Below are 27,835 nucleotides of genomic sequence, written 5' to 3'. Positions count from 1 at the left end.
GTTTTGGATAAGGCATGAGGTAGAGTATGCTAAGGGCTCTGGCATTTGCAATACTGCTGACGGTTTTGGAGAGCGCGTGTGATAAGCAGCAGGTGGACTGGTTATTGTTGTGATAAGAGCGGGTGATCGATCATGTGGTCAAGGTCTTTTCTTTCAGACATAGTTTGATCAGCTGAAAGGTTCACTTCATATTTATCTCTTGAACTACAACAGTGTCTTACTAACTCTTACTAATGCGGAAAAGAGTACACTATACACAAGTGCTTAAATAGGTTAAAAACTTCCCTGCCTTCCTAAAACTATTCATATAGGTTGAATTTATTCTTTCTCTGATAAGTGTGGAAACAATCATTAAATTCTGCTCCGGCCACTTAAGTGTATCGGGTAGTAGAATACAAATAGAGAAAGGTTTATTAAAGGAATTAAATGTTTAACTGCAGGGGGTAGAAGTGCCTATTAAGACACTGATGTTTTTTTCCCTCGTAGAATGTAGAAAGAAACCTGCCCTCTGATGGGCTCTTACTGAAGTGATGTGCTGCCTGGTTGTCAAGAAATGCTCTTTGTAAAGGTCACATATTACTGCTTGCTATGTTGTGATGCGGCCAATAAAACAGCCAATAACTGACCCTGTGAAACATGCACTAATTAGAATGTTTTGTCAAGGGTTTTATCCTCACGTTTTAAATAAATAATGCCATTTAAAGAAATAGAAAATAATCCTTCAGCCTCATTCATGAAACTGTGAAACTTAAGTAATGACTTAATCAGGAACCCATAATTGAGTAGTTTAAAAAAAAAACAAGTTCCTTCTGCTTATACTGAGGTCTGCAGGTTTGAAAGTATACATCCCCGTAGCTCGAGGTGAGCCATGTGCTAACACTGAACACCTTCATAGGCATACGGTACATACAGTAGTTAACCCACAGGTGTAGGTTACCACCACACTGTTAGAGCTGTGGTGTTTTTCCTTCAGCTCAGAGAGGAGCAGAAAAGGCTCTTCATTAGAGAAACTCCTTTTTTATGGTCCCTTCTGAAACATTTTAAAAAGCGATACCTTTTTCATGCAGTGAAATCTCTAAGTGTTCAAGTTTACAAGGCAAGATTGCAAAGATAGCTGAATTCTAATACTAAATCATAATGTTGCAATCATTTGTGCTGTGTATTTTTATGAGTCAAAAATATTCACACCACGGGAGCTGATTACATTTAAGTTTCAAGTCAGGGAACTATTTTATAAATGGGGCCCATGTTTAAGATCAGAGGGGCGATAATATTTTGGGGAGATGCTTTGAATTACCATTTGATTGTTCCCCCAGTAAGCTTTGTAAAAATGAGTTGCTACTTTATGTAAGAGTTGGTGATACTGTATATAGGTAAGGACAGAAGTTGATAAGATGGCGAGGCCTCATTCAGTGCCGTCTGTTAAATCAAGGTAAGTAACGAGGACCTTGAAATGACCAGAGGCCTATACCAGAGTGCTCCCTGGGAAAAGGCCAGTCCTCCAATGGGCCTGAATCGACTCCCCACTCATTTACATGAGACATAAATTCACATTTAAATGGCAGAAAATTGCTCGGGTGGCTGATACACTGGGGCATATGAAATTATAATTGTAGTCAGCCGCGTGTGTGTGGGTGATGTAAGATTGAGGAGATGTGTGGAGGACTTATGCGTCCAATAACTGAGATGGGATGTAAATATGGTGAGGACAGTCGGTCTGATGTGCCATCGGCCCATTTCATCTGAGACTGCAGTGCAGAGGCTAAATGGCAGCCAGTCCCACACCAATGAAGGGCAAATTAAAACTGGTCTCCACAGTTCTACAGAGACGTGTTTTATATGAGATGAAGTGTCTCGTCTAAATGAAGTGTTTGCCACCCAGCAGAACGTTTTTGTATAGGTAAGATTAGTAAATTGATTATTTTATTATTGATTTATCTGCCGACTATTTCTCAATGAATCGCTTGGTCAGAAAATATTGAAAAATGTCCATCAGAGTCCAAGGTGATCTTATTTTGTCTGGCCAACAGTCCAAAACCCAAAGATATTCAGTTTACAGTGTTATAAAAGAGAAAAACAGAAAATCCTCACACTGGAGAGGCTGGAGATGCTGGTGTTTTTGCTTTAAAAACGACTGTCAAAATAGTTGCTGATGAATTTTCTGTCGACCAATCGTTGCAGCTCTAAAGATTACTAAGTGGTGTATAAATGCACATGGGAAATTTAATCACTGAAACAATAACATGTTCAGTTTAGTTTCATATAATATTCATTCTCCCTGTTTTTATGTGCAAAAATGGCTGCACACCACCTCAGAGTCTGTGCAGCTTGTACGGTTGCAGTTTGATGCTTTTTATTGCCAAAGACCTCGCTGTGCCCCCTCCTCATCCTTCTATCCCTCTTTCCCTCCCTTTCTTCCACCTCTACAGTAGGACTCCTAACGGAAAGGCTGGGACACATACACATGTCACATCAGTTCATGGAGATCCCAATTGTTTTTAGCCAGTGTGCACCTCTGAGAGGTCTGTGGGGGTTGACTGTGTTTCTCAGCATGACCTCGTATACCCAAACCCCACATCATTTCAGACAACTCTTGCACACCATGCTGCACATGCACTCACATTTACACACTCATACATTGTACATTTACATCTGCATTTCTCATCTGTTTTCTATCTGAATCTCACCACATGTCATTCAGCCCAAACTGGACCGTCAACAAGCAGTACAATATGGCTCACCAGGAGGCCCCTTACAGACCTGTTTCATAATTTGGGCTGCTCTGTCCATTGTATCGGCCTCCTTTGATAAATTTACCTCCAACTGATACAATGCGTCAGTCTTTTTGTTAGAGGAAGACAATTACTTGTAGAGTGAAGGTCCAGGGCCTTAATGAAGTGCTAAAACACACACTGGCTACTGGGCACAAAGGTCGTTCTTTGCTCTTAACATTAGATGACAGCTAACGGAGCAGACAACACTGTGAAAGGATGGAGACTAAAGTTCATATGGTGATATCATTATTTTATTGTTCCGTGCTGTATGTGGAAGTCAGTAAAGCGTAAAACGAATTTTGCTCAAAACTGAATTTGAAATAGCCATTGATGAGTCACAGTGAGAGACTAACTGAAGAAAACAATGACTTGTGGTTTGAATAGCTTGTCAGTATCAGAACAGTAATGTGCAGCAGGACGTTGACCATCCCAACATAAGGCTGAAACCCCACACTATCTCCTTACCTCAAAAAGACACTAATGGTAAAATACAGGGTTTGAGTAGCAGTATTTGCAAAATCTAAACTTTTTTTAAAAACATATTTTACTTATTTTGTATTCAGGGGTCACCAGTATCAGCTTGGATTGAGCATTTCTCCCTTCTCAGTCTCTCACTCCCCTTTCTGTGCTCTTTATTTTCAAGTTTAACCGTACAGCGGGGCCCGTAGACACCCAGCCTACAGGTGTAGGCAGAAAGAGAGATACATCTTAAGATAATTTAGGCTTTTTTAGGTCATTAAACTTATTAAATTTACAAAATACATTCACAGCAACTTTTATTAAAGTCTTCAAAGAAAGCAGTTTTGCTGATAATCCATAGTGCATAGAGCATGTTTCCTTTTGAAAACCAAATCATGTGGATTACAAGCACAGCTATTGTTTGCATTTAACCTGGAAAGCCTTAAAATGTTTGACTGAAAAAGCCTTTACTGAGGGTGAGTTATTATTTTTAGTTCAGCCACTTGATATCAGATGAGTAGAAGGATCTTATATTTTTCCTTAATAGGAGTATTGCATGATTTTTATGCTAAACTGTTGGGGGACAGGTTGGGGGGGCCTCATGATGTTGGGACAGATGGCATTTAGCTCTAGCTGTGCCGAGCTCAGTGGGACCCAAAGCTTAAGAGGTTAGGCCTGTCAAAACCACTCTGTTCATTCACTGCCTAACAAAGTGTGGACTGTCAGCCTGTTCCGTTTAATAAACTTAAGATTTTTCTTTTGTCAACGCCTGAGCAACACTTTGCAACTCGATGACCTGAATATCCCAACATGCATTGAGGCTCAATGGAAAAGATGGCACCTCTGGCAATAGACTTTCCAAAATGTGTAGACATATGTCTGATTTGGTCAGTTAAACTGCAATAGCTGATGGTGTTTTGTTAATTAAACATAATAAGGTTGGGTCAAGAGGCTTTTTCAGCAAGATGTATGCATAACCATGATCAATATGTGGATATATTCCATGTAAAATGATGTGTTTTGTTTGAATCCGGCATTAAGTGACTTTCTTAAAAAAACTCAAGGATAAAACAACAAATCTCAGCATAAATATGACATATAATGATGTTTATTTTGGCATGTTGCCCTTTATTAGATAGTTTGTGTGGACAGTGTAACAAGAAACGTTGGGAAAGAAAGGGGGATGACATGGAACAAAGGTATAAGACTACCATTGAACCAGGGGTGTTGTGGATATATGGTCTTAACCCCTCGGCCACCAGGACGCCCCATATTCTGTGTTTTTGTACCACACTTTGAAGTCCACAAAAAATGTGAAATTTTCAAAGCATCATACTTCACCACCAGAGGGAGACATACTGTAACATGCGGAGTGATTCTCCACCATACTGTACATTGCCCACACAGGACTACACTGCTAATCTACACTCAAAACGCCTGAAGCGCATCAAATACACAAGTTTGTCAGAATATCCTAAACTGTCATGTGATCATGCAAAATGGTTGAGTAAATATGTTTAATTCAGCCATCTCGTCCTCCTCTCTCTCCCCCATCCCTCAATTTGTTTCAGTGTTTGTTGGGGTCAAAGGCTGAAGGCTGGTGAGTGGTGACCTGAGTGAGAGGCCTGGGTGACATCTGACCTCTAACTGGGTGTGCGGCTGACCCTGGAGGATACAGCTCAACAATGGGAGGCACGTGCCTTGGCCTTGTCACTATGGTAACACAGGACCTTTTGGAACGGTATGGGGGGGGGTTAGGGTCAAAGCTTGGTCTTTATCCTGATCTGTGTTAACCGTCTGCTGCCAATTGACTCTTACGGATATAAGAGTACCCACCACAGAACGCTGAGCGTGTGTGTTTGTATGTGTGTTGGGCTGACTGGATAATCTCTGCAGGCAACTGTGATGGTGCTTTATGTTCTCACAATCACCTGGAGAGATTCTGCAGTTTGTCTGAAATGCCTTAAAAAAAACTCCATAACATAAACCCCTAAACTGTCTCTTTATCTCATCTCCATTCTCTTTATCACAAACCATAGAAACTATTTGTATTGTCTGAACAATATATCTCATTTCTCATCTTATTGTTTGTGTTTTCTGCAGCATGTCAGGAGGAGATCAAACAGTTTACAGTTTAGTTTAAGGTTGGCTCAAAAATCGTCTGCCTACCTAAAACGGTGATCAAAGAGGATTTCACACTCTAGCTTAAGTTACTGATCACTGCACAATAGAAGAACTGTTGCCCTGTGACACTTTTTCTTAATCTTTTTATGCCTCACTGCTACAAGTCAAAACAAAAGTTAGTGATTGTTTTAAAAGAAGAAAAAGGGGACGATTATTGAATTACAGTCCTGAATAAGGGCCAACAGATGCAGTCCACCTGGAAGAAAACGTGTTTCGCACTTTTTTCTCTGCCTCTTTGATGCTGTGCGAGCTGCTCACTTACCGCATATAACCACTACAGCCCTGATCCTGCATCCATCCTGCCCCCACCCACACACAGACAACTCTACTACCCTGATCCTACAACCATTCTGCCCCCCCAACTCAGCAACTTAAATATACCACATATAACTCTTCAGATTCCATGTAATATAATATCTGACACATCTGCATTTTTTTCTTCATTACTACTACCAATCCTCCTGTCTCTCGCCTGAGCTCTCTCCCCACTCTTACCCCTCCTCCATCTCTGGTTTTCCTGTCTCATCCCCTTCTCCTTGTGTTCTGCTGTGTTTTGGTGAAATCTCAGCTGGCAACTGTGAGTCGTTCACTAGCTGCTCTCACAATGGCCTCTGGGATTATGCTAAACACAGCGCCTCGGCTGCTCTCCCCATCGACCGGCGTCAGCGACGCCCTTTGGAGCACACAGGAAAGAGATGGAGGGCTCTCAATGAAGATGTCACTGCAATTACACAAGCGCGTTTCACAGACACCCTCTCTGTCTGCTCTTCCTCCTCTCGCATCCCCCTTCCCCACTTTTAAAAAATTTCTTTTCGACAGTCTTTTGAAGTGCAGCCTCATCTCTTGCAGCTCTTTCATAATGCATGCCCATCTTGAATTTGCATGAATTCACTTTCCAGATGCTTCTGCTGCCATCTTGACTTACAATGATGTGTACTGTACAGTATTGGCTATTGTATTATCGCAGGATGAAAAGAATAATAATGGCTTGTTTTTATGAGTTTGGGTTATTTTTGTATCACTCCTCTCACCATTGGGAGATATTGCAGAAGGACCAAAATGTCTTTTAAACGATTCAGGGTTTGTTGCCCCTGCACTGATGTCTGGGTGAAGGAAGAGCTTTCTGATGTGGATGATACTGCATCAGGAACTGATTGGCTGATGCTCAATAGCCAACAGTACCTGATGCATTGCCTTCAGCATCGAAAGAAACGTCATAAAGTACGGGCTCCTTTTATGCTGTGAAAATCCATGTCGCTTGTGTATTAGCCCTTATACAAGTTTTTGCTCTTAGGACTGTAAAACAATGATAATGAACAGATTATCAGCAAAATACTTTACACACTTTCTACGTGGTTAACCTGGAATGTGTGTGTGTGTGTGTGAGTGTATGTTAGTCACCATTGTTGGCTGGGGAATTGGGTAATAATGATCACAGAGATGTTGTGAAACTCAAAGTGGTACTTATGGTAAGCTGTGGTCTAATCTATCACATTTAAATGTATGTTTCTGCTATGTGGTGTACTAGGTTCCCCTTTTGTTCACTGAAGTCTTTTGAGGTCACATGTTAGCTTGTTGTTGTTAGCATGTTATAATGCATTTCAATAGATTTTTTTGCACAGATGTCCAAATGTACTGTATGAGTTAGACCAGTGCTTTTGTAACATCAGTGTGAGAAGGATCAGCTGCTATGACTTCAGTAACATTTCTGTGGAGACTTTCTCACACCTAGAGGTGCTCCCGGGGGGGCACACCCACCTCAGCCTTGCCTCTGTGATTTGCAAGCATGACTGTCTCACTTGGTTCCAGTGAGGAATATGACCGAGGGGAATATTCTCTCATCCTCTCTTTCATCAGTCTTGGATAAAATCTTCTATTAATCTCTATAAACTGTTATAAAAACGGCTTTGATTAATCAAGTCCTTTATCTCAATGTCTCTGCCTTTTTTGTTCTTTTGTTGAATAGCTTGCCAAGTAAAATAAAGTTTTAGTAAAGAGTCAAGCCTTTTGCAGAGTTGAGTTATTTTTTGAGTCATCCATATTTGTGCAGTTATTATTTGCATATTCTATAGTTCATTCCTGTGCCATCTTCATTCAGTCATCTTGTGAACAGGCGTGAATATCCCTACAGTGCAGGACCTTTTAAACTCTTACTGATTACAAGTTGAATATTCACATCGAAGATTAAACTCTAGGTTTGTGTCTTGGAAGAGCAAATTCTTTTGAGTTTGACTGTACACCTACAGGATATCGCACCATGCAGAACGCATCTGCAATCCTGTCATCTACACCCTGTGAGGAAAGGTCACGAGGTCAGCATTAAAGGAGGTGGTGCCAAGTCCATCTCCATCCACTCATATCAGCAAGCTGTTGGCACACATAAAATGTCTACGCACACACAAACTCACAATCACTTGCTGTCTCTTCACCCATGGGAAATCCAGGAAGCCATGCCAATTCCAGCAGATGTTCCTGAAGCGAAGGCATCTTGTAAACACCATGAAATGTATTAGAGGCTAATGTAGTGGTTGCTGACAGAGGTCTTCAACACATGATTTGATTTTACCACCTGCTGCAGACACATATACGTATACACACTGAAGTCCCTCACAGCATGACAGGGTCTGCATGTTACAACCCCTAAAGTTATGGAGGCTCCTCCTTAAAATACCATACAGAAATGCCCCTCTAGAAAACAATTGAAATAATATAAAATTAAGGAGAATATAACTCCAAACTCACAATGGGAGTGTTAAAAGAACACATTTAGATTTGTATTAAAGCCTGAATAATCTATAATGTGTGTCATCACATCAGATTCAATGTGTACTGCATATGAGCAGATATACGGTGGTAACTTCAACTCTGATGGAAATGGCGTTTTTAATCAGTAAGGAGCAATAATGGAGGATTTCTGAGCCCACTTTTCCATTGATAGCCATTTGTTATGATCTTTTTTTTTTTATCACTAGTCATCAGTCTATAGAGGGAGCCACTGAAGCCTGCTGATCGTTTGCACGCCGGTGAGAGACAAACCCGGAGCTCAACCTGCCCGGTACACCGCCCCCAGCATGTCATACTGTACGAGCCAGCATGTTCATCACAAGTGCTGCTTGCACTCCGACAACCATCTAACATCCACTGCATCGTCTGCAGAATAAAGACCAGCCTGCTACGCGCGCGCACACACACACACCAGGACTTGCAACAAAAACATAAACCGGGGACGTTTTCTTCAGCACGCCAGGAGAGTTGGAGATCCGCAGGTAATTGCAGGTACGTCGCCAGGGCGCCGCAGGATGACAAAGCTGCTGCTTACTGCGCTTAGATCAGATAACAATGAAAACAATACACCGCAGATCTGTGTGAATGCTGAAACAAGTGAGAGAAAATCTGCAGCAGCACTTGTTTCTGGTGTAGTTCGCTTGTTTCGGGGACTAAGAAGTGTCAGGATCTTGAAATAAGGCAGACTCAAGACAACGCACATAGTATTTGATTGGACAGCTTGATAAGTTGGACATGTTTTGTTCAAATACAGGACTTTAATCAACACGAGCTCTGCATGGCTGATTAACTCGTTCATTTTTCCTGACACACAAGGGCATGTTTACGCACGATCTTTACGCGTATTACGCACTAATCCTTTTGGAGAAAAACAGCAGAAAAACACTTCACTTAGTCGAAGTCGCAGATTTAGCTGGAGCGGTGCCAACATAAACATCACGCCAGCAGCGGGAGATGTTGGGACTCGTTAAGCAATGCCATCAATGATGTAATAACTGGTATTAAAACATGTAGGCTTGTCAAGCGAAAAATGATCTTGCACGCTCTCTCCATTCGGTTCCTCTGCATCTCGTTACAGTGCTGCTCCGAGGTTCGGTCGACATGCTGGGGATCTGCGTGTGTCTTTGTGCGGTTTTCACACATGTCCTCTCTCAGGAGGCTGAGGAGCCCATCTCCTACACAGTAAGTTTACCAGCTAGTCTTTCTGGGGTTCCTGTTTTTCTTTACTATATGTTGTTACATGAAAGGACAGTAAAGTACGTTATCATTTCATGGTAATCATTATCTGTCCTTCACAGTGCACTGAAGGGTATGAGTATGACAGAGTCAGAGAGCAGTGCAGAGGTGAGAAATGATTTAATTCCGTCTCTTTTTTTTTAGATATTTTCATCTAAGCTTAATAGAAGTTGTCATTTTAACCAATTAAAAATAATTGCACTGTAATGAAAATGTCTACCGTCTTTCTTTTCTTTCTTTCTGTTCCCTGTCAGATATCGACGAGTGTGCCTTGTTAGATGATGCCTGCAAAGGAGGGATGCAGTGTATCAACCACTTTGGTGGATACCTCTGCCTCCCCAAGAGTGCCGTCATCTATATCAGCAAGGAGGGCGAGCAGGTGCCACTGCCGGAACCTGTCCCTCATGTCCCCCCTGTCCCTGCCGCTCCACCGAGCCAGCCTCAGCTCCCACAGGTGTTTTCAGGCGGCCAGTGGGTCTCTCAGCCCAGACGGACCATCCGCTGTACAACCGGATTCACTGCAGATGAGCAAAACCTCTGCAGAGGTAAGAACAGCTGCCCAGGCACCCCCCCCCCACCATTCTCCCCCCTCCTCTCTTTTCAGCTACAAGATGATACAAAGTACCGTCAAAGGGCCTTGAAAAACTAGCCTTTCATTTTTTACTGCTTTACACCGACACATGGAGACGGTTCCTCTTATCTCAGCAAGTGGTGTTGACAAGCTCCTCAGGAGAGGAATTGGACTCTGACAGCAGGAGCCACAAAATATGGTCTAGAAGTGCAAAAGGGAGCGCTGCCACACACTCTTTTTTCTTTAATCTTCCAGAATAAAGAAGAAAGACTTTTGGCCTTCATGAGACAGATTACACCCTAAAAATGTGGTTGATTGATTGGAATCCCTCTGCGCTGACTGCTTTGTGCTGCAGTGTCTAGTAGTTAAATGTCGATATCGAGGAGTGTTTTCATCTCTACCTGAATATCAGTAGTATGCTTTTGTTGCACTTGGCCAGATGCAGTGCCGCTGCCTGGAAGAATGTGTCTGAATGTGTCTCCAGCAGAGCTACGTAGGTATTTGATAATTACTTGCTAATGACTTTAGAGCCTCAAAAAGCAGAGCTCCAAAGGTGAACTGTTCATCCATCTGTTTGACAGTCATCAACGGCTAAACCATGCGTAGCTGCCAGATGTGTGTTGCAAGCCTCTCGCTTTTTCTCACTGTGATGTCATGTTTTCTAAACTCTTTTGGTCGCTCGCAGCGTGATGTTTTTGGCAAGAGTTCAGCTTCTTCCTAAAACATGAAAAAAAAAACCTTCTTGTTTTGGGTGTTGAGGTCCTCTGCCTCAGGGGCAAATCAAGGAGATTTTATAATATTGTGGCAACCTCTGTGCTCACATATAGCCTCAACACCCACAGCAGATACTCCCTGGGCCTTGACTAGCTTATGATTTCGGTAGCTGCACAACACTGTGTGGGTGTGATCCTGTGTTTGAGAAGGACTCTTTGATCTTTACAAATGGGGAGTGGTTTAAAGATTCATTCTTTGTCTCACTAACACACACACACACACACACTCGTGCCCTTCGTTGCTTCTTTGTGCCAGATGTTCATAGCTGCACCTGAGGGAGAGAGCACCCCTGATATCACTCGGAACCTCTTATAGCTTTTAGTTTGTCGTGTGTCTTGGTCTGTGAGAGAGCTGTACAAAGAGAGTTGAGTTAGCTGTATAAATGTAATATAAGACAAAGTGCATTGCAGCACAGTACATGTGTTCAGTGGTTAGGGACTCCTCTTGCCAATAGGCAGTGGCGTGTGGTGAGTGGCTGTGTGGTGAGGCTTGTGGTCACAGAGCTCCAGTGAAAGTAACAAATTTGATTTCACACCTGGGGCAAAGATATGTGTGAGGTGCTTTATGTGTTTCTCTGAATTGGAACCCAATTAGGTTTTATTAGAGTGTAAAACATGGCAGCATATCAGCTAAAGCAACCACATAAGCGAGCTGGCATGGGTATAATACTTATTCATTCACTGGCGTGCCGTTTCAGTGCATGGGCTAAACAAAGATAGGCTGTTGCTGTCAGTGTTATTGCTTTGAAATGACTGGAGTTTTACTGGAAGGCGTCTCGTGCCGTTATGTGGGCGTATAGATCTGCTGGAGGAGTGATATAATCTTTGTTTACATCAGTCTCTGGTTTCTCTGTCATTACCTTTAACTCGCTACAATGAGCTTATTGTTCTTGGACACTGAATTGTCTTTTCTTTTTTTTTTTGTTCCACAGTGGCTGTTTTGCACTGCTACGTATCTTGCTAGCGAAGGAATTCCCATTAACTTTCAATGGGGGGAAACCTCAATGTATCAAATAGCGCTTACATCAGGCTCCTTCCCTGCTAACTCACCACTCTGAGTAGGAAACCCAGAGTGCCGAGTCAGGTAGGGCAAAGGGGAAGATGAAAGGCTGACACTGACCAAATAACCACAGAAGTGCCGGAGCACTGACCGAGCCAGGTTGTACCAACGTCATGGGTTGTGCTGCCGCTGAGTTGTTTTGGTGACTTACTGCTGAGTGTGTGGTGAATAGTAGAGAGATCAGCTAAATGCTCTGGAAAAAAAATGAAGCCAATTTTCCAAAGCACAACTGAAATTGTTTAAAAAAAATCATTTCTAAAACAAAATAGCTTCTCTTACTATTCTTTATGCTGATTTAAAGTGAAACAAACCACAAATTATATAACACACTTCACCCTGATATTTTTCCTTTTAAATGTAGCTTTAATGTTCGTTCCCATGTGGTTAACTATTTGCAAATGGGCAATAAAGCCCCTTGGCCCTGAGTGTGAACCCGAGCCTAAGTGTGTTGTTGTTGCAGTGACACATAGGGGAAGCTGGCACCCCGCTGCAGCCCTGCCACACAGAGAAACTATGAACCTTTACTGTATGTGTGACAGCTTAATGATGCCTGGCATTTCCATGACCTCCCCCCACCCTCCAAACATACACACACACACACACACACACGCACACACACACACATACTTACTGTGTTTACCGCTGGGAGATGCCTACAAGTGGCTTGTTGTAGTCCTGTGTATGCATATTAACTCTAATTTTCAACAGAGGTGAGATCACTTCCTCCTACAAATGAAGGTAGTCCATCAAAAGTAGTTGAATCAGTCGTGGAAAGCAGTTATTTAATGATTCTCATTTACAGTGTGAGAGTACACCCTCACGTTTTTAGAAAATTCGAACTTAACTGTACTTTCAGTGACTTCAGGCAGATAATGTGGGCCGTAATGTCATGCTTTACACTTTGTGGGTTCTGTTATTCTCCTCACAAATCTTGACTTTACAAACTTTAGCTGCTGCCAATTTATTTTTCATCTCTAAATTAGATACTCATGCGCTGCAGTATAGGACATGAAAGGACTTGCCACTCCTGTTTACCTGTCTGGTTTCCTAAGGTCATGCAGGCCACATTACCACCTACATGCCTGACTAATTTCAGCTACGTCTGGACGCTCTTCACCTGCAGTGGCTGGAAATCTTTCCTAAATATGTTCTATTAAGGCCGTTAAGCCCTGTGTGACAGAGAACTTGTGTACTTTTCCGAACAAGGCCGAGCGCATGCAATAACATTTTTCCACGCAGATGCAATGCACTTGGGAGGAATATCTCTGGAATGTCAGCAGTGGTTGTTTTTTCCGTTTGCTCCCATCTTTTGTGATGGTAGGAATTACTCATCACCTTGACAGATAAGCATCGGATCGATCTGCGAGGAGCAGGAATGCAGAGAGCAGAACAAGCAGAATGAGAGCCCAGTGGCTGCAAAGCACAACATGTGGCTGCTTCATGATTTGACCTTTACAGCTCGTGCTTTACAGCTCAACTTGTTGTTGCCTCATCCCGACATTTGCACTTGAAGAAACAAGCCCCATCCACCGGCCTTTGCTGATCCACAGACAATGTAAAAAGATGTGAGGATACACAGAAAGCGATTACAGTTTTTCAGGAAATTCCTTCAGATGTTATCCTGTTTGTGTTTGTTTCTCCTAAACATCCATCAAAGATAAGCAACACAGATTTGGAAAATGTTGTTGCGCGGAGAAGACTTCAGCACGGTGGTGAATGTGATACAGGATGTACAAGATGTTAAATTAAAACATTCTGCAACGATTTTGTTGCTTGACGGGAGGAAGTGGGATCAAACACAAAGCCTTTGCTTTATGAAAACTGACCCACTTTGTCTATTGTTACTCAAATAAAAAGACACCTGAGGCACACCTTTGTGTCTGTTGAACCCTCCTATTACCAGCTAAGCTCTTGTCTTCCACCTGCTCTCAGAATGATGATTTGCACTGTCCTACATCATCGTCTTCACTATGCAATTGTCGTAGTGCCCTATGATTTTATTGTCCAGCTCATTGCACCTGTCACACTGCAGTTTCTGCTGTAACAACTAGTGCTGTGTTGAGCCTTTGAATTGTAGACGCTGTCTAGGGATGGAGTCTGTCAGTCCATCACTTTGGTCCAGTTCGTATACTTTGGTTTATGACCGAATACCTGCAAAACTATGAGCATTTGTGTGTAGTGTTTATTAGCAAAGGTTACCATGCTAACATGCTAAACTGAGATGGTGAACGTGAACATTATATCTGCTGTACATCACCATCGTCACTGTGAGCATGTTAGCATGCTTACGTTAGCATTTAGCTCAAAGCACCTCTGTGCCTAACTACAGCCTCTCAAAGCCACCAGCATGCCTGTAGGCCTTGTTATTAAATGACTTATAATGATTATTTGTAGCCTACCATATGGAAGATTTGCACAATTAACATCATTATGTAACGTCTTATTGTATCATGATGTTGACAAGACTGAAATCAACTTGAGCTCGATCAAGCTAGCCGATATTGTCTTCAGATATTAGCGTATCACAGATTATCTGCACATATTGATAAGTAACTAGAAATTTGCAGTAATTTTTAAAGAGAGTTGCCATTACATACCTTGTCCACCAGAGAGCGCTGACAAATTTATTTTTTAACTGTGAAATATTGCGCTCAGTATCTTGGTTGCAATTCTTCATCGAACATTTTTGTTTTGTGTTCATGTTAAAAATGACAAAAGGAATATCGACCATTATTACCATTACCAGATATTTTAACTAGTTATTGGGATAAGTATCTGCCTCAAACATCCAGTATTGGCCATGTTTTAAAGTCAATACTAGTGAATCAACATTGCTGAGATTTCTGGCTTTCAAAACTCACTTTCCATTTGTAAACTGTGCCAGAAAACCTGTCAATGTTGCAATTCCTCAGCTGCTGATAAAGAAGTTTCAAATTCTTTAATGCTCTTTTAATTACTGGGTGTATTTTGACATCAGTGTCTCTACGGCAATATGTTTTCACTCTCTTGAATTTAGAAACCAACAAGTCCATCGAAACAACTTCAGCAATAACATCCTAAAACAAAATGAACACATTACACGAGGAATCTTCAAATAAACGTCAGAGAATGACTTCCAGCCGTCTTGTGTTTTAACAGTCATACCTCAGTGACAGTATTTCATCAGCTTCCTAATGCAAGAGAAGACCCGAGTATCTTTCAGACTGTGAATATAATCCAGCCGTCCTGCAGGCAGCCCCTCTTTTGGCCTGTGCGGTATTGCTGTATTGATGCTGTTATTGCTCGTGGTCTGCCGCTGGCTCCTTGCTGCCATCACATCAACGGTGGCAGAGGGGAGCGAGGAGGAAGCAGCTTTGCCGTTCCTCCTCTGTGTAAGTGCTTAATGTTGTTGTTATTATTCTCCCTGAGGTCGGTGCCTGTCCAACAGCCAGCTGCTTCCTCCTCTGATGTGCTTACATGTGTTGCTCTTTCCGTTTACCTCATGATGGAAAGGGACGCAGGGCTGCTTTAAATCACTATTGCGCTCAGCTGGGTGACACTCACATGCGATCGCAGGGTCCGTGTTTCTCCCTGTTTCTCGATCCGTATTATCACGCTGCTATTTCGACCATATTTCCAGTGTTTACAGGTTTCATTCCTTCCATGCCACAGTTTTGCTTCAAAGGCCGTAAATGGCTACAGCCTGACTACTGACATATCAGGTGGGCAGAGTGATCAATCTTCTTCACATTGAATAGCAGGAGAGTTGCTCAGCACTTCTTTTTTTCTAGACATTTTCAGAGTAACAGGAAGGATTATTATCAGTCGGGAATGTAGCTGGCGCACCGGACGGATTTTCAAGAATGTCAAGACTCTGCCCGACCTTTAGAAGAGTGTGGAACAAACTCACAAATCAGTTAGTAAGTGTCAGCATGACTAAAACTCCTGTTCCTCCTGAACAATGAGAGCGATGAGAGGGGGGAATCTTGGGAGTGGTGCGAATAGCAATAGCATGAAAATATTTCATGCCTTAATACGGATGGAAATACACAGAAAATAAGGTTAGAGTGTCTTGAATCCTTTGATTTCTTATCTGCTTTGTGTTTGGACTTGCTTTGAAAGGGAAACACTACCACTCCCATTTGTCCTGAGGTCGTGTGCAAGCCAGTGATAGCTGCATCTCACACTGCACTGCAGAGAGAATTATACACAAATGAAACAGCGCAGTGCAGCGTTTGCCACGAGGGGTGATATTAAGGTGTTTGAGGTTAAGCAAAACCAATCGCTCAGGGGCTGGTGTATGACATGCTAATAAATTTGATGTTGTGAAATTTTATGGGCTATTAACATCGCACATCTTGCCCCCTGCTTTCCCAAAGATTGAATTATCCAATAATCAGAGGGAAACAGAGACGCTGTCCAACAGCAGGACGGCTCCAACTGTTCTTTGGAACAGCTCCTGCTTTCCATTGCAGTGGTTCGGTGAAAACAACTAAATGCTCTCAAGTGATAATTACAACAAGCCCTGTCATGTCAGTATAAATCTGGAGCAAATAAGACATTGTTCTGAATTCAGGCCAAACAATTTTTAGTCCCCGTTTTGGACACATATGCCCCCCCCCCCATATGCGCGCACTAACACGTGCACACACACACCAAACATGCATCTCTTTATAGTATATCACTCCATTCTGTAAAACTTTGTTAGCTCTGCAAAAAAGGTCATTTAATGTTTGAGCACCTCAAACAGGACTTCTGATGCGCACACACCCACTCGTCCGTACACACACACACACACACACACATACACACTCACATTCTTTGAGCTGCCGCCATTCCCGTTACTCCCCCAACTCCCACAAGGCATTTAGAATTAATCTCCCTGAAAAGCAAGGAGTTTTTAACTCTGACATCACATATGCACACACGGCCGTAAATCTAACTTCAAATCTTAAAAAGCCCTTTTTTGTTTAAAAAAAAAGAAAAAAAAAAGAAAAGCCTCCACCCTTTCTCCTCATTCTTTCCTTCCACATCTTCCACATCTTCTGCTGGACAGCCTTATCTTTCCCTGTGATGTTACAGCAACAACTCGCTCTTAGAGGAAACTTGTAAGCTGTGTTAAATACATTTTTGAAAAAAAATTAAAAAAAATAAAATCCGACCTCAGAGAACAGAGTCACTTCTCCCCACACGCAACACATCATCACATTTGATGGCTTGTTGCAGTAAAATCTGTTTTCCTGTGTAAACTATATGGACTGTTCTGCATGTGGTAAGCTGTGGAGGCTTTATGGGACCTGAGAGCCAGCCAGTGTGGGATGCCCTCCCACCCCACCCACCCACACATACACACACACACACACTTGTACACACAAACTTCTGTGGAACTTTGTATTGGCAGCTTCTTAAAGGTTTAGTGACAAAGTAGCAGTTACCACAAGATATTCCCGTGAATGAACCTTTGGATTGCATTCAGCACATGTGCTTTTATTTAGAGCTCTCCAAGCTTTCTTGAAGGGACTGAGGATGACTCTGAGTTTTCCGTACACAGAACTTCTTAGGAAGCATCACTGCATTGTTCGCTTTTAAACAATTTACAGTTAGCCATGTGCAGTTACTTCTCTCTCTAACAGTTTGTGGTTTCTACACCTTATGTAGGAGAGTCTGCACATGTCTGCCCTGCACCAGTGGCACCTTGTTTGATGGTTCATGTAGTCTCCCATGTAACCAAAACCACTTTGCCGAACAGTGGCATAAATGTGTCGGACTCCAGGTAATTCACGCCAAAATCATTCGAGTGATGGGAATCTGGTTGGCAACAATAGCCCAAAACTAGAGCAATTTGTAGCCCAAGTCTTGGATCCATGTGGACCAGCTCTGGCTCAGATTTTGTCCTGAATTCAGTCTGAACAAAGTCAAGTGTGCCAACTGCAACTGGTCAAACTCTGCTGCCTGTCTGAGCTGGCACTAATCCTGTCCAAGAACACAATTGGATCACAAGGACCAAAACAAACTGGCTAATTGTTGCTTAGCCAAACTAGCAGTGTGGCTCAAGGAGTGGCAATGTCGCTTGGTCAGAAATGTCTCAACAACTATTGGATTGATTGCCACGAAATCTCTTGACCTCAGAGGCTGAACTTTTTATAATTTAAATTTGTCCAGTATTTATGACCAAATACCTGCAGAAATCGTGATGTTCTCATCAGGTTATCTTTAGTGCTAATTAGCAAATGTTAGCACGCTAACACAGTAAGCATGCTAGCAGTGTCATTGTTAGCATGCTTGAGTGCTGATGTTAGCATTTTGTTAGGTGTTGCTGTGTTCGGTTTCTGTCACTGACACCATAACATTTCACTGGCATCACAGTTTTGTTGGCTGCCTCTTGGCACTGCTGCAGCATCAACACTCAGGACTTTGTTTTATCAGGAATCAGGAGTCTCAGACTTGTATTGTCTGAATCTACTGCCAGAAGGCAGGGCATTTCCAGTTTCAATGAATCACCAAATACCTCCAGTAAGTAGGCGTGGTTGTGATTCACAGGGACTTGATTCTCACTGTTGCATGTCTAACTCTTCATTGACATTCATTCAGATTTTTCATTGGAACTGGATATATACAGGATTTCACTTCAAGTCTTCTCTGACACATCACCCTGTTATCTTTTAAAGGCTTAGCTAGTGGTTTACCTTGCTATAGCTTGTGTATGACGAGGCTAGTTAAAACAGTACTGTGGCTTCTGTATTGTTGTCAAGCTGCAACTTTCTGCATGTTCAAACTACAGCATAGGCACCTGTCGAAGCCTCCTTGTGTTTAGTATGAAAATGTCAGTGACCAGCCAGGTGATATTAACCTGAATACTGCATTATTAACTGAAAAACAAATAAAGCAAAAACAAACTCTGTTGATTGTGGATGCACTTGCATATCAGTGGCCATGCACACCACATGGGGATAGCTATTGTCCACATCCAGACTAGATAGATCCTGACCTAAGAGGCTGAATCTGGATGCTGCAGGTCTACCATCAGCAGTGACAGAGACCCCCTAATGCTCCAGGCTTTTTTTAAAGAGCCATGTCATGAAGCCTTTGGGCTGTTGCAAGTGGGTCAGTATGGTGATACTGCACTTTCCCAGATGCCTTTCAAGCCACATCAGAGTGTAGATATTCCAGAACAACACTGCTTTTAATCTTTGTCCTTCACGCGGGTCAGTGAGCAACAAGCCTTGTCTGTGCATTCCTCCCTGTGTGCAGTTCGCACCTGTTGTCTCTCAGGTGCACCTGAAGATAAGCCCTGCTTTTGTCCCTAATGTAGTGAGTCCATCTTATCACTGTGCCCCCACAGAGTTGAGCACATTGTAGCCCCTCTTCCCTTTCCTTCCTTTAACGAGTGAAGACAACTTACTTTCTGTCCACCGTTTGTTTCATGGGCTCCTCCACAGCAAATCAAGCCAATTTCTCACCAGCACTAGTCCCACTGGATGGGGGAGGCTGTGGGACTGGCATACAGGGCATTTGAGGCACTCAGGGATCCTTTTCAGACCACATCACGTGAAACACTTCCAGGGGAACATCAGTTCAGGATATCTGTGCAACAGCAAGTTGGGCCGTCCTGCACTCCTTTTAATTGATTTATCAAATATACATGTTTGATTTCTATGAATAGGAGCTTCATGAGTGTGTAATGAGTGTGTCTCCATTGTATTGGTTGCATCTAAAAGTTCAGCACAGTCAGCAAGCGAAGACAGAGTGCAACCAGTCAGTATCTTCTGAGTATTGTTTGGCCATGCACGTGTCAAATCGTAATGCAGTTATAGTGCCATCCTCCTTTCCTGTGTGTGCGTGTGGTATTGAGGATAACTGTCTGTCATGCTGTTAAACTGATGCCCACTGGCTGTCTGCATATGACAGGTTGTGTCAGACCACCCAAGAGGACTGCTGGTGGGCCCACAGGGATGAGCGTACACGGCATAGGCGTATTTGTAGTGCGTGTGTGGGAGAAAGATAGAAGTTCAGAAAAAAAGGGGGTTACAGTGAGAAAAGCCCTTTTGAAGAGGCTCTGGCTCCAAACAAACCAAAATTGAGAGCATGTTTGTAGGATCAACATAAAAAAGAGAATCTTTCCACTGCTGTGTCGTGTATTTTAGCCCTAGCTGGAAAATTGAAATGTCTGCTGAAAACTTTAATAACTAGAGGAAAAAAGGGCTTTTTTGAGGTTTAACCAATTGTTAAAACACTGACACAAAATCATAACTTCACAGTACCAGTTTGCATCTAAAAACATGTTTATCATTCAGTCTGTCGGTGATAAATCTGTTGTTGTTTACAGCACGGATATTTTACACTGCGGTATTGAATTAATTTGGGAAATGCATCTTTCTGGCAGGAGCTTTGTGTTTTTATCATCAGACTACTGCTTTTATCGTGTTATATAACTTATTAATGATGGGGTGAGAGATAGAAAGTGAATGTGTCTGGATCTGTGTGCTTTTGGGCTGATAGATGTCTGTTGAGAGAGCGAGGCACTATGGTAGAAAGCCCTCAACTTGTTGAGCTCTCTCTCTTTCACACACACACACACACACACACACACACACACACACACACACACACACACACACACTCCTTCAAAAAAGCTGTCCTGTTAGTAGAAGATATGATCTGTGTTTTCCCCTTCACCCGGAGCTGCTGAATAAAAGCCCTCTTTATTTAATCGCCCGCTCTCCGTGTGAACATGTGTGTTTATGCCCATGTGTGTGATGTGATGGTGTCAGTGATCACAGATTTTACTGTCAGCAGAAAACAGTTCACACATCATAGATCACAGAGTGCATATAGTCCAGACATGCTGCTTTGCTTTGTCTGCCATATGTTCCTGCACACAGAGGGCATTAACTTCATGTGGCGTCCTCTCAGTGTGTGTTTTTGTGTATTTATCGCAGACATAGATGAATGCGCAACAGGTAGACACACTTGTGGTCCTGAGCAGACGTGCTTCAACACCAGAGGCTCCTACACCTGCCAGTGTCCTCAAGGCTACCAGAGGAACGGAGACCGTTGTGTGGGTGAGTTGTTGTCATTCACAGCTGCAAAACACACTCTCTTCTCTCGCTTTATCACATGATTAAAACTGGTGTCAAGCTTTTGCAAAGGTTGCTATCAACTGATTTAAAAAAAATGCTTTTTGCTGCCCGTATCTTCTTGACTCTCTTGTACATGTGTGTTTGTGTTTTCCTGCAGACAGAGACGAGTGTGCCCTGACCCACTACTGCATGCACAGATGCGTGAACACACAGGGCTCATACTACTGTGAGTGCAATGCAGGTCACAAGTTGGCCAGCAACAACCACAGCTGTGTTGGTAAGTCACTGAAAAGCCACGTGTACTCATGTGTCAGTGTGTGTTGGTGTGTACAACATCGAATTATAAAAAACAGTGTTTCAATGCTTTGTAATTCAGAGGCAGCTTATCAGACATTTTGTGTTAATGTGGATATCCACCTCAGTTCCCAGGCTGACTTTTTATAGATTTGGGCACCTGTTGTTACTTGACTGCTCAATGCAAATGAGCAGAGTTTATAATAATAATCATGATAACATTTATTTATATTCTTAAACCTAAAAACAGAGTGTTTACAGAGTGCTTTGCTGTACATACAAGTAGAAAGGAGAATTAAATGTAAACATGATAAAACATAATAACATAGTAAAACTAATCTGGTAGCATTAACAAGTGCAATTAATATAAATGCATGAATAAAACTTTATTATTATATCGACGTATAATCAGGTAGATGTAAAGAGGTGTGGAGTAATAGCTTACCAAATTGTAGTGTTAACAATCACTGTGTTTCTCTCGGTTTTCTCAGGATGCAGATATTTTCAGGTCAGGAAAGGCTTTACCAAAACAAATGGCGCACAAGATGTTGTTTTTCATGCCTGGAAGCTCAGAGCTATCATGAGATTGACCATGCAACCTGAACCCACACAGCAAATCTCCTGCTCAAATCACAGGAAGTTATTGAAAATGGTGTGCTGTGATAGAGAGGTGTTTATCTCAGGAAAATATTTAGAAATCCATCAAAACCCAAGACTGGTTCCCAGCTGTGCTGAAACATGTGAATGTGTGTGTTTGTACTGACTGTGTACATACTGTATTTGTGTGTGTGTGTGTGTGTGTGTGTGTGTGTTTCTGCCTCCTTTTGACCTGTACTGGGGAAGCCAAACTACTACGGGAAATAAATGAGCCAATTAAATAGTATTTATAGTTCCTCTTCTTTCTTAATTCCAAATTCATTACAAATTGGGTCTTACTCACATAGTGTTGGCCATCATTCATATCCATTATGGTAACATTATACTGATCGTACTAATTGCTGTCACTATGACGTCGGGATAAGAAACAAGCGGTCAAATCAAACAGGTTGTAAACAAAACCAAAAGTTTAGCTGGATTATCTAAACCACTTTATTTGGCGGTACAATTGAAAGGGCACATGAAATATCCTTATTAAATCCATATGTGCAAAACATCTGCTTTATGTTCCAGATGTGAATGAATGTGACGTGCAGAGTCCCTGTCAGCACCACTGCTACAACCTGATTGGCTCCTTCCTCTGCCAGTGTGACCAGGGCTATGAGCTGGCACAAGACGCGGTCTCCTGCCAAGGTAGACACACACATGCATAAATACACACACATGCATAAATACATACACAGATATACAGATATGTTTGTCACCGTGTAGTGCCTCGCACTCATTATCTATGTTTGTGTGTGTGTGTGTGTGTGTGTGTGCGCGCGCGCATATTTTCTATACAGACATTGATGAATGCAGCTTCTCCAGCTACATGTGTCAGTACCAGTGTATTAACAGCCCAGGAAGTTACTCCTGTGAGTGTCCAGAGGGATATCAGCTCCAGGGAAACAGGTTGTGTCAAGGTACTGCAGTCCTCTTTCCTCCTCTCCCTTTTCCTTCCATCAGTCTTTTCTTTTAAATCCCTCCTTAGCTTATTTATTTATCTGTCTTACCCTGCTCTCGGTTTTGACACACAACAAAGTTCCCAAGCGAGTCCTCTTCTCTCCCTCCCTTCCTCCTCTTCCCCAAGTCTTTGAAGATAAGCGTTAAAGAGGAACTTGATCATTCCTGCTATCACCCACTATTCTACCACTCAAGCGGGAATGAAAGCCACTCTCAACCAGTACTGTCATGGAAAGAATGCAGAGGTTAGGAAACACAAACACAGCAACTTTGTGTTGCCCTGCTGAGCCACCTCTGTGAATTTATATGCATGATGTTGGTTTCTTGAAGTGGATTTATTTGAAGCTCCGGCGCTCGCTCAAAGGGTGAGCTGTTATTTTTTCCTCTACCCCTCGGTCAGGTGCAGGCTTTATAGGGGGAGCCATGAATCCGGCCGGTTGTGTCAGAGGGACCTTGTGGTGATGAATCCAGGTTGCTGTGCCAGAAATAGCCCTGTGGTTTGGGGCACGTTTGATGGGGTTATTTTCATGGTGCGGCATGGAAAGAGCTGCAGTTAAGGCCTGTGTGGGGTTGCATCGGGGGCTTCCCTCCACTACAGATCTGCAGGCTTCCCTCTCGTGTTTCCTTGCATCTCCACAGCTGCTGGAAATGCAGCTCCAACCCCAAAACAACATTTCCAAACTGTACACGTCCTGAACTTTGACTGTGTTTTCACAGCTCTGTTCCATGAAGCGTGTAGAGTTTGTGTGTGTTTTGGAAATGGGGGATACTAGCATTGTCATCCAGCTATTTTTGACTATTCAATACTTGTTTTCTCTCTCTGTCGCTCTGCCAATCATCAGACATAAATGAGTGTGAGACGGGGACCCATAACTGCCAAGACGATGAAATGTGCTGGAACTATTACGGAGGCTTCCGCTGCTATCCCAGAGACCCCTGTGAGGCGCCTTACGCCAAAGCCTCTGAAAAGTCAGTAAACATCATCCAGTACTTTTGTTTCGCGATCGTCAGTGCGGCCAGTTTCACAGAGATTGTTGTAATTGTTGTGCATTTGCAGTCGCTGTATCTGCCGGTCTCAGGCTGAGTGCCAGGGTCTCCCGCCATCAATTGTCTACAAATACATGAGCATCCAGGCGGACCGGACTGTGCCAGCGGACATCTTCCAGATTCAGGCAACCAACATCTATGCCAACACACACAACACCTTCAGGATCAAAGCTGGGAATGAGGCAGGAGAATTTTTCCTGCGGGTAAGTTGATGGTAATTGTTTTGTGTTATATGAAAAGCTGGAGGAGGGTGTACCATGAATGTTAAATAGTATCAAAAAAGCTATGTGATACATCTGTATTCACACTCTAGCATATTTTCTTGCAGCGCTCCAGCAATGTGAGTGCCATGCTGGTGCTAACCAAGCCTCTGTCAGGCCCCAGGGAGTATGTCGTGGACCTGGAGATGATCACTCAACATCTGACCATGAACTACCGCTCCAGCTCACTGCTGCGGCTCACCATCATAGTCGGGCCCTACGCCTTCTGAGCACCGTAGTTCCCAGCAGCCCACATACGTCTGGTTCAGCAAACATAGCAGTGTAACACAGCAGATGCCTGTATCAGCATAACAAATTTTCATACAATACATGCATACAACATATAACATAGGCTGTCCCAGACTCACACAGCAGCACAGCAGTTCCAATAGGCTTGCTCATGACATACCAGCCCATGCTGTAATGTGACCACTAGGCATCTTTTTCTCTCAAGGTGCCGGGAAGCATTGTGATGAAGGGTTTTAGTGTCCTGAGGAATCAAGCGCTGTGTTTCAACAACAGCACTTAACAATGTAACAATCTTTAAGTTGACACATTTTTGATCTAAAGTGCCTGAAGCAGACATAAGAAAGATGCTGGATGCAGCATTTGCTCCTTCCATACTAAAAACAATTGGGAACAGAGCAGTGGCACTCAGGAAAAGAGGCCTAGTGGACACGCTTCCTAACTGTGATGCATTTTCAATGCAGCTGTACCCACATTTATCACTTTGTTCAAACCAGAACTGCTTACAATAACCCATGTGTGCATCAGTGAAACACTCTATTGTAGGAACGAGAGAAAAATCATATTTTCTATATAAATGTACATGATAAATATCCAATATGAGCAGCTTTTGATACAAAAATAATTCACAGACCTTGTAAATCACAGCTTCGGTTGATAAATGTTGTAGGGGTTAGTACTGCTGCGCCACACTGTTCGTGCAAGTTTCTGTATAGTTTTGCTCATGAGTAATAATTTCCAGAGAAGTCCAGAACAGTTCAGAAGTGTAAAGGGAGGGAATTAGCCTGTGAGTTGAGAGAGTACTAAACTCTGCATGACAACAGGCTTGATGCTCGTCGACTTTACTCACAGGAGTTAAGTCATGTACATACATACTGTGTGTGTGGATGTTTCTGTGAGTGTGTGTGTGTCTGTGTGTGTGCTTGGCTGCTTTGTTTATGCATGCAACTAAGTGAAAGTGTGAAACACAGAGGCAGAGAAAGGGAAAGAGTGAGAAGGAGCTTGTTCTCTGCCCCCAGGTTCGGTGGATGTGGTTGAGCTGTTTATGCGTTTCTGTGATGCCATCCTTCGCCAGCCCTCGGTCACAGAGGCAATAACAAGAGATTTCTGAACTTGAGAACACGCGCAGGAAATGACGGCCTCTTATAACACACCTTGGCCATTTGACCGCTCATTGGTGCCACAGCGATTCTCCAGAGGAACAGCTGGGCTTTCTAATGTCGGTCCCAGTCAAGAAGTCACACTGGCACCAGGCTGGCTTGCGTGATAAACATAATTACAGTGCTTTGCCCTGTAGCTGGTTCATGTGTGACACAGGGGATTACTAAAGTGTTAATACAATGCCACCACACTTTCTGGCACAATGACAAATCTTTCACTACCTGCTTTGCCTTTCACGACTCCACGTGTCTGCTCTGGCTTATTGCTGAAACACTGAACACTGTAGACACACAGCTCTGAAAACCAACATGCTGTCACCACTGAAGTGTAGAAAGTGATCCATCTTTGCCTAAAAGTCTTTTATGTGGTTTCAGCAGCGATCATGCCATAGTGCCTTAGAGGGTATAAACACCAAAAATGTAACACTAATCTTATCATTCATGCTGTTAAAGACTGTTAACGTCCTTCATTGAAATGCCTTAATGTTTTTCTCTTCTATTTAAAATATATTTTGTCATATGTATCTTATATTGATTGTACTCTGAGGAGCAAAAGTTATATTGTTGAATAAAATATGATGGATAAATGGGCCTTGGTTGTTCTGTTTCTTTCATGTCCAACAGAGCAGAAAAACAACAACAAATGTGTGGAAACAGGTCATAAGAAATGCAGCTCTGCACTGTGCCTGTACCAGAGTGAACAACTCTGACCACATGTACATTATAATGGAAAAGGCAACGGCTGTGTGAAATGCTCCGCTGCTCTTCCCATGCTTTTGGGAGAATGTGAGGTTGATTTCATCTGAATATAACTATGATAAATGCAGTGAACATGGTGCCCTAGCCATCATATCTATCTTATTTAAAGAGATCCAGAGGGGATATAGTAATATAGTATGTTGAGTCAATGTGTGCTGAGGGACAAATGTGAAGCCTGCACACACACACAACATATTTAGATGTGAAATTGGTTGGGAGTGGTTTTATGGTAAGTTGTTACTCAATCATTCTGCTGTCTTGAGCTTTAGTCAGAGCAGTGTTGGGACGTGTAAGATGATACATGATGTGTCATTGCTCCCCTAACCCCATCTTCAGCTCCCCGCTCATTGGAGCTCTGTGTTTTTGCTGTCCGTGCATGATTCAACCCCCCCACCCCGGGGGAAAACATTGCTCACCCACTTTTTCTGTGACTCAACCACGAACGCTGAACTTCTGAAGAAGAGCAACATTTTCAGGTTCTCGATTAATATTCCACTGAGGGTAACGTGAAGATAATTAACTTAATCTCCCTGCATATAGCGAGACATTTCATTAATCACTGTTAGATTTATTAAATAGATCAAAGCCCAAGTCATTGGCTGAACATCACAGGAAAGAACAAAAGTCAGGAAGGGTCAGTAAGTTGAATGTTTGTTACCCTCTGTCATCTCCTCACCACAATATCCCAGTGATGCAATAGCTGTTCTCTATTTTTTCACTGTTTTTATACTCTGAACTTGTTTGGGATCACATCTTAGAGAGCTGTTTATATTGAACAGTCATGTATTTACACAGTCAAAGGGATATTTCAGAATTAAAGAATGTAGAGTAACATCATCAGAGAAAATGATAAGTTGGTGGAGGTCAGCTGATCCTTACATTTTTTACATCCTCAAGGCATCTACACTATACTGTTTTTTTCTACTGCACAAAAGCAGACAGGTTCTTTATTTATATAGTACATCTGAGTCTGATGGGAATGTCATTAGTTTTGCAGGTATTTGGTAATAAACCAAAGTATTGGACAAATTAAAATTTTGACCTGATGGTGGCGCTAGATGAAAAGCCAGGGGATCACCAAAGTTACTACAATTCATCTTGAGGGGAACATGAATGTCTGCACCAACTTTGATGGCAATCTGTCTGATTATTGTCGAGACATTTCACTAAAAGCCAAAAATGGCGGTGCTAGATGAAAAGTCAGAGGATCACCAAAATCAGTAGGATTTATCCTCTGGAGACCATGACTAATGAAGATTTCATCTTAACCCATGCAATACTTTTATCATAGATATCTCAGTCAGGACCAAAGTGGTGGACCGATCGACCAACATTGCCATTCCTACAGCCATGCTGCTAATGTGGCTAAAAAAATAACAAATAAAACAAAAAACCCTCATATGGGATGGTGAAACAGTCTTAACGGTGCAGCAGAACTACATTAATTTAGACATTCACTGGCCTCAGATTTATCCAGGTTTATACCCATGGCCTGCATCACAAAAATGTTGTTGAAACTCAAGTGATTAATCACTTCTCACTGGGAAATCACTCACAATCACTTCAT

At 42.5% G+C, this 27,835-nt stretch overlaps 1 protein-coding gene across 4 annotated transcripts; it reads left to right on the top strand.

The window, feature by feature from the left end:
- Positions 1–8,580: 8,580 nt before the first annotated feature.
- On the top strand, positions 8,581–26,095 carry LOC139294153 (EGF-containing fibulin-like extracellular matrix protein 1). 4 transcript variants are annotated; one of them, XM_070915965.1, is made up of 11 exons: positions 8,581–8,683; positions 9,280–9,383; positions 9,500–9,545; positions 9,692–9,982; positions 20,760–20,882; positions 21,058–21,177; positions 22,365–22,484; positions 22,637–22,756; positions 23,639–23,765; positions 23,854–24,046; positions 24,172–26,095. In XM_070915965.1, exons 2-11 carry the CDS (start codon positions 9,303–9,305, stop codon positions 24,331–24,333), a joined length of 1,383 nt encoding a protein of 460 aa, XP_070772066.1. In that variant the 5' UTR covers positions 8,581–8,683; positions 9,280–9,302; the 3' UTR covers positions 24,334–26,095. The 4 variants fall into 4 exon arrangements, with proteins under 4 accessions (XP_070772066.1, XP_070772065.1, XP_070772069.1 ...); XM_070915964.1 differs by having other exon boundaries at positions 8,605–8,693; XM_070915966.1 differs by lacking the exon at positions 8,581–8,683 and adding an exon at positions 9,120–9,189.
- Positions 26,096–27,835: the final 1,740 nt, after the last annotated feature.

Source organism: Enoplosus armatus, chromosome 12, assembly GCF_043641665.1.
Source record: "Enoplosus armatus isolate fEnoArm2 chromosome 12, fEnoArm2.hap1, whole genome shotgun sequence".
In the NCBI taxonomy this organism is placed as follows: domain Eukaryota; kingdom Metazoa; phylum Chordata; class Actinopteri; order Centrarchiformes; family Enoplosidae; genus Enoplosus; species Enoplosus armatus.
The sequence above is the reverse complement of the archived record's forward strand: the minus strand, read 5'-3'. Positions and strand labels throughout refer to the sequence as shown.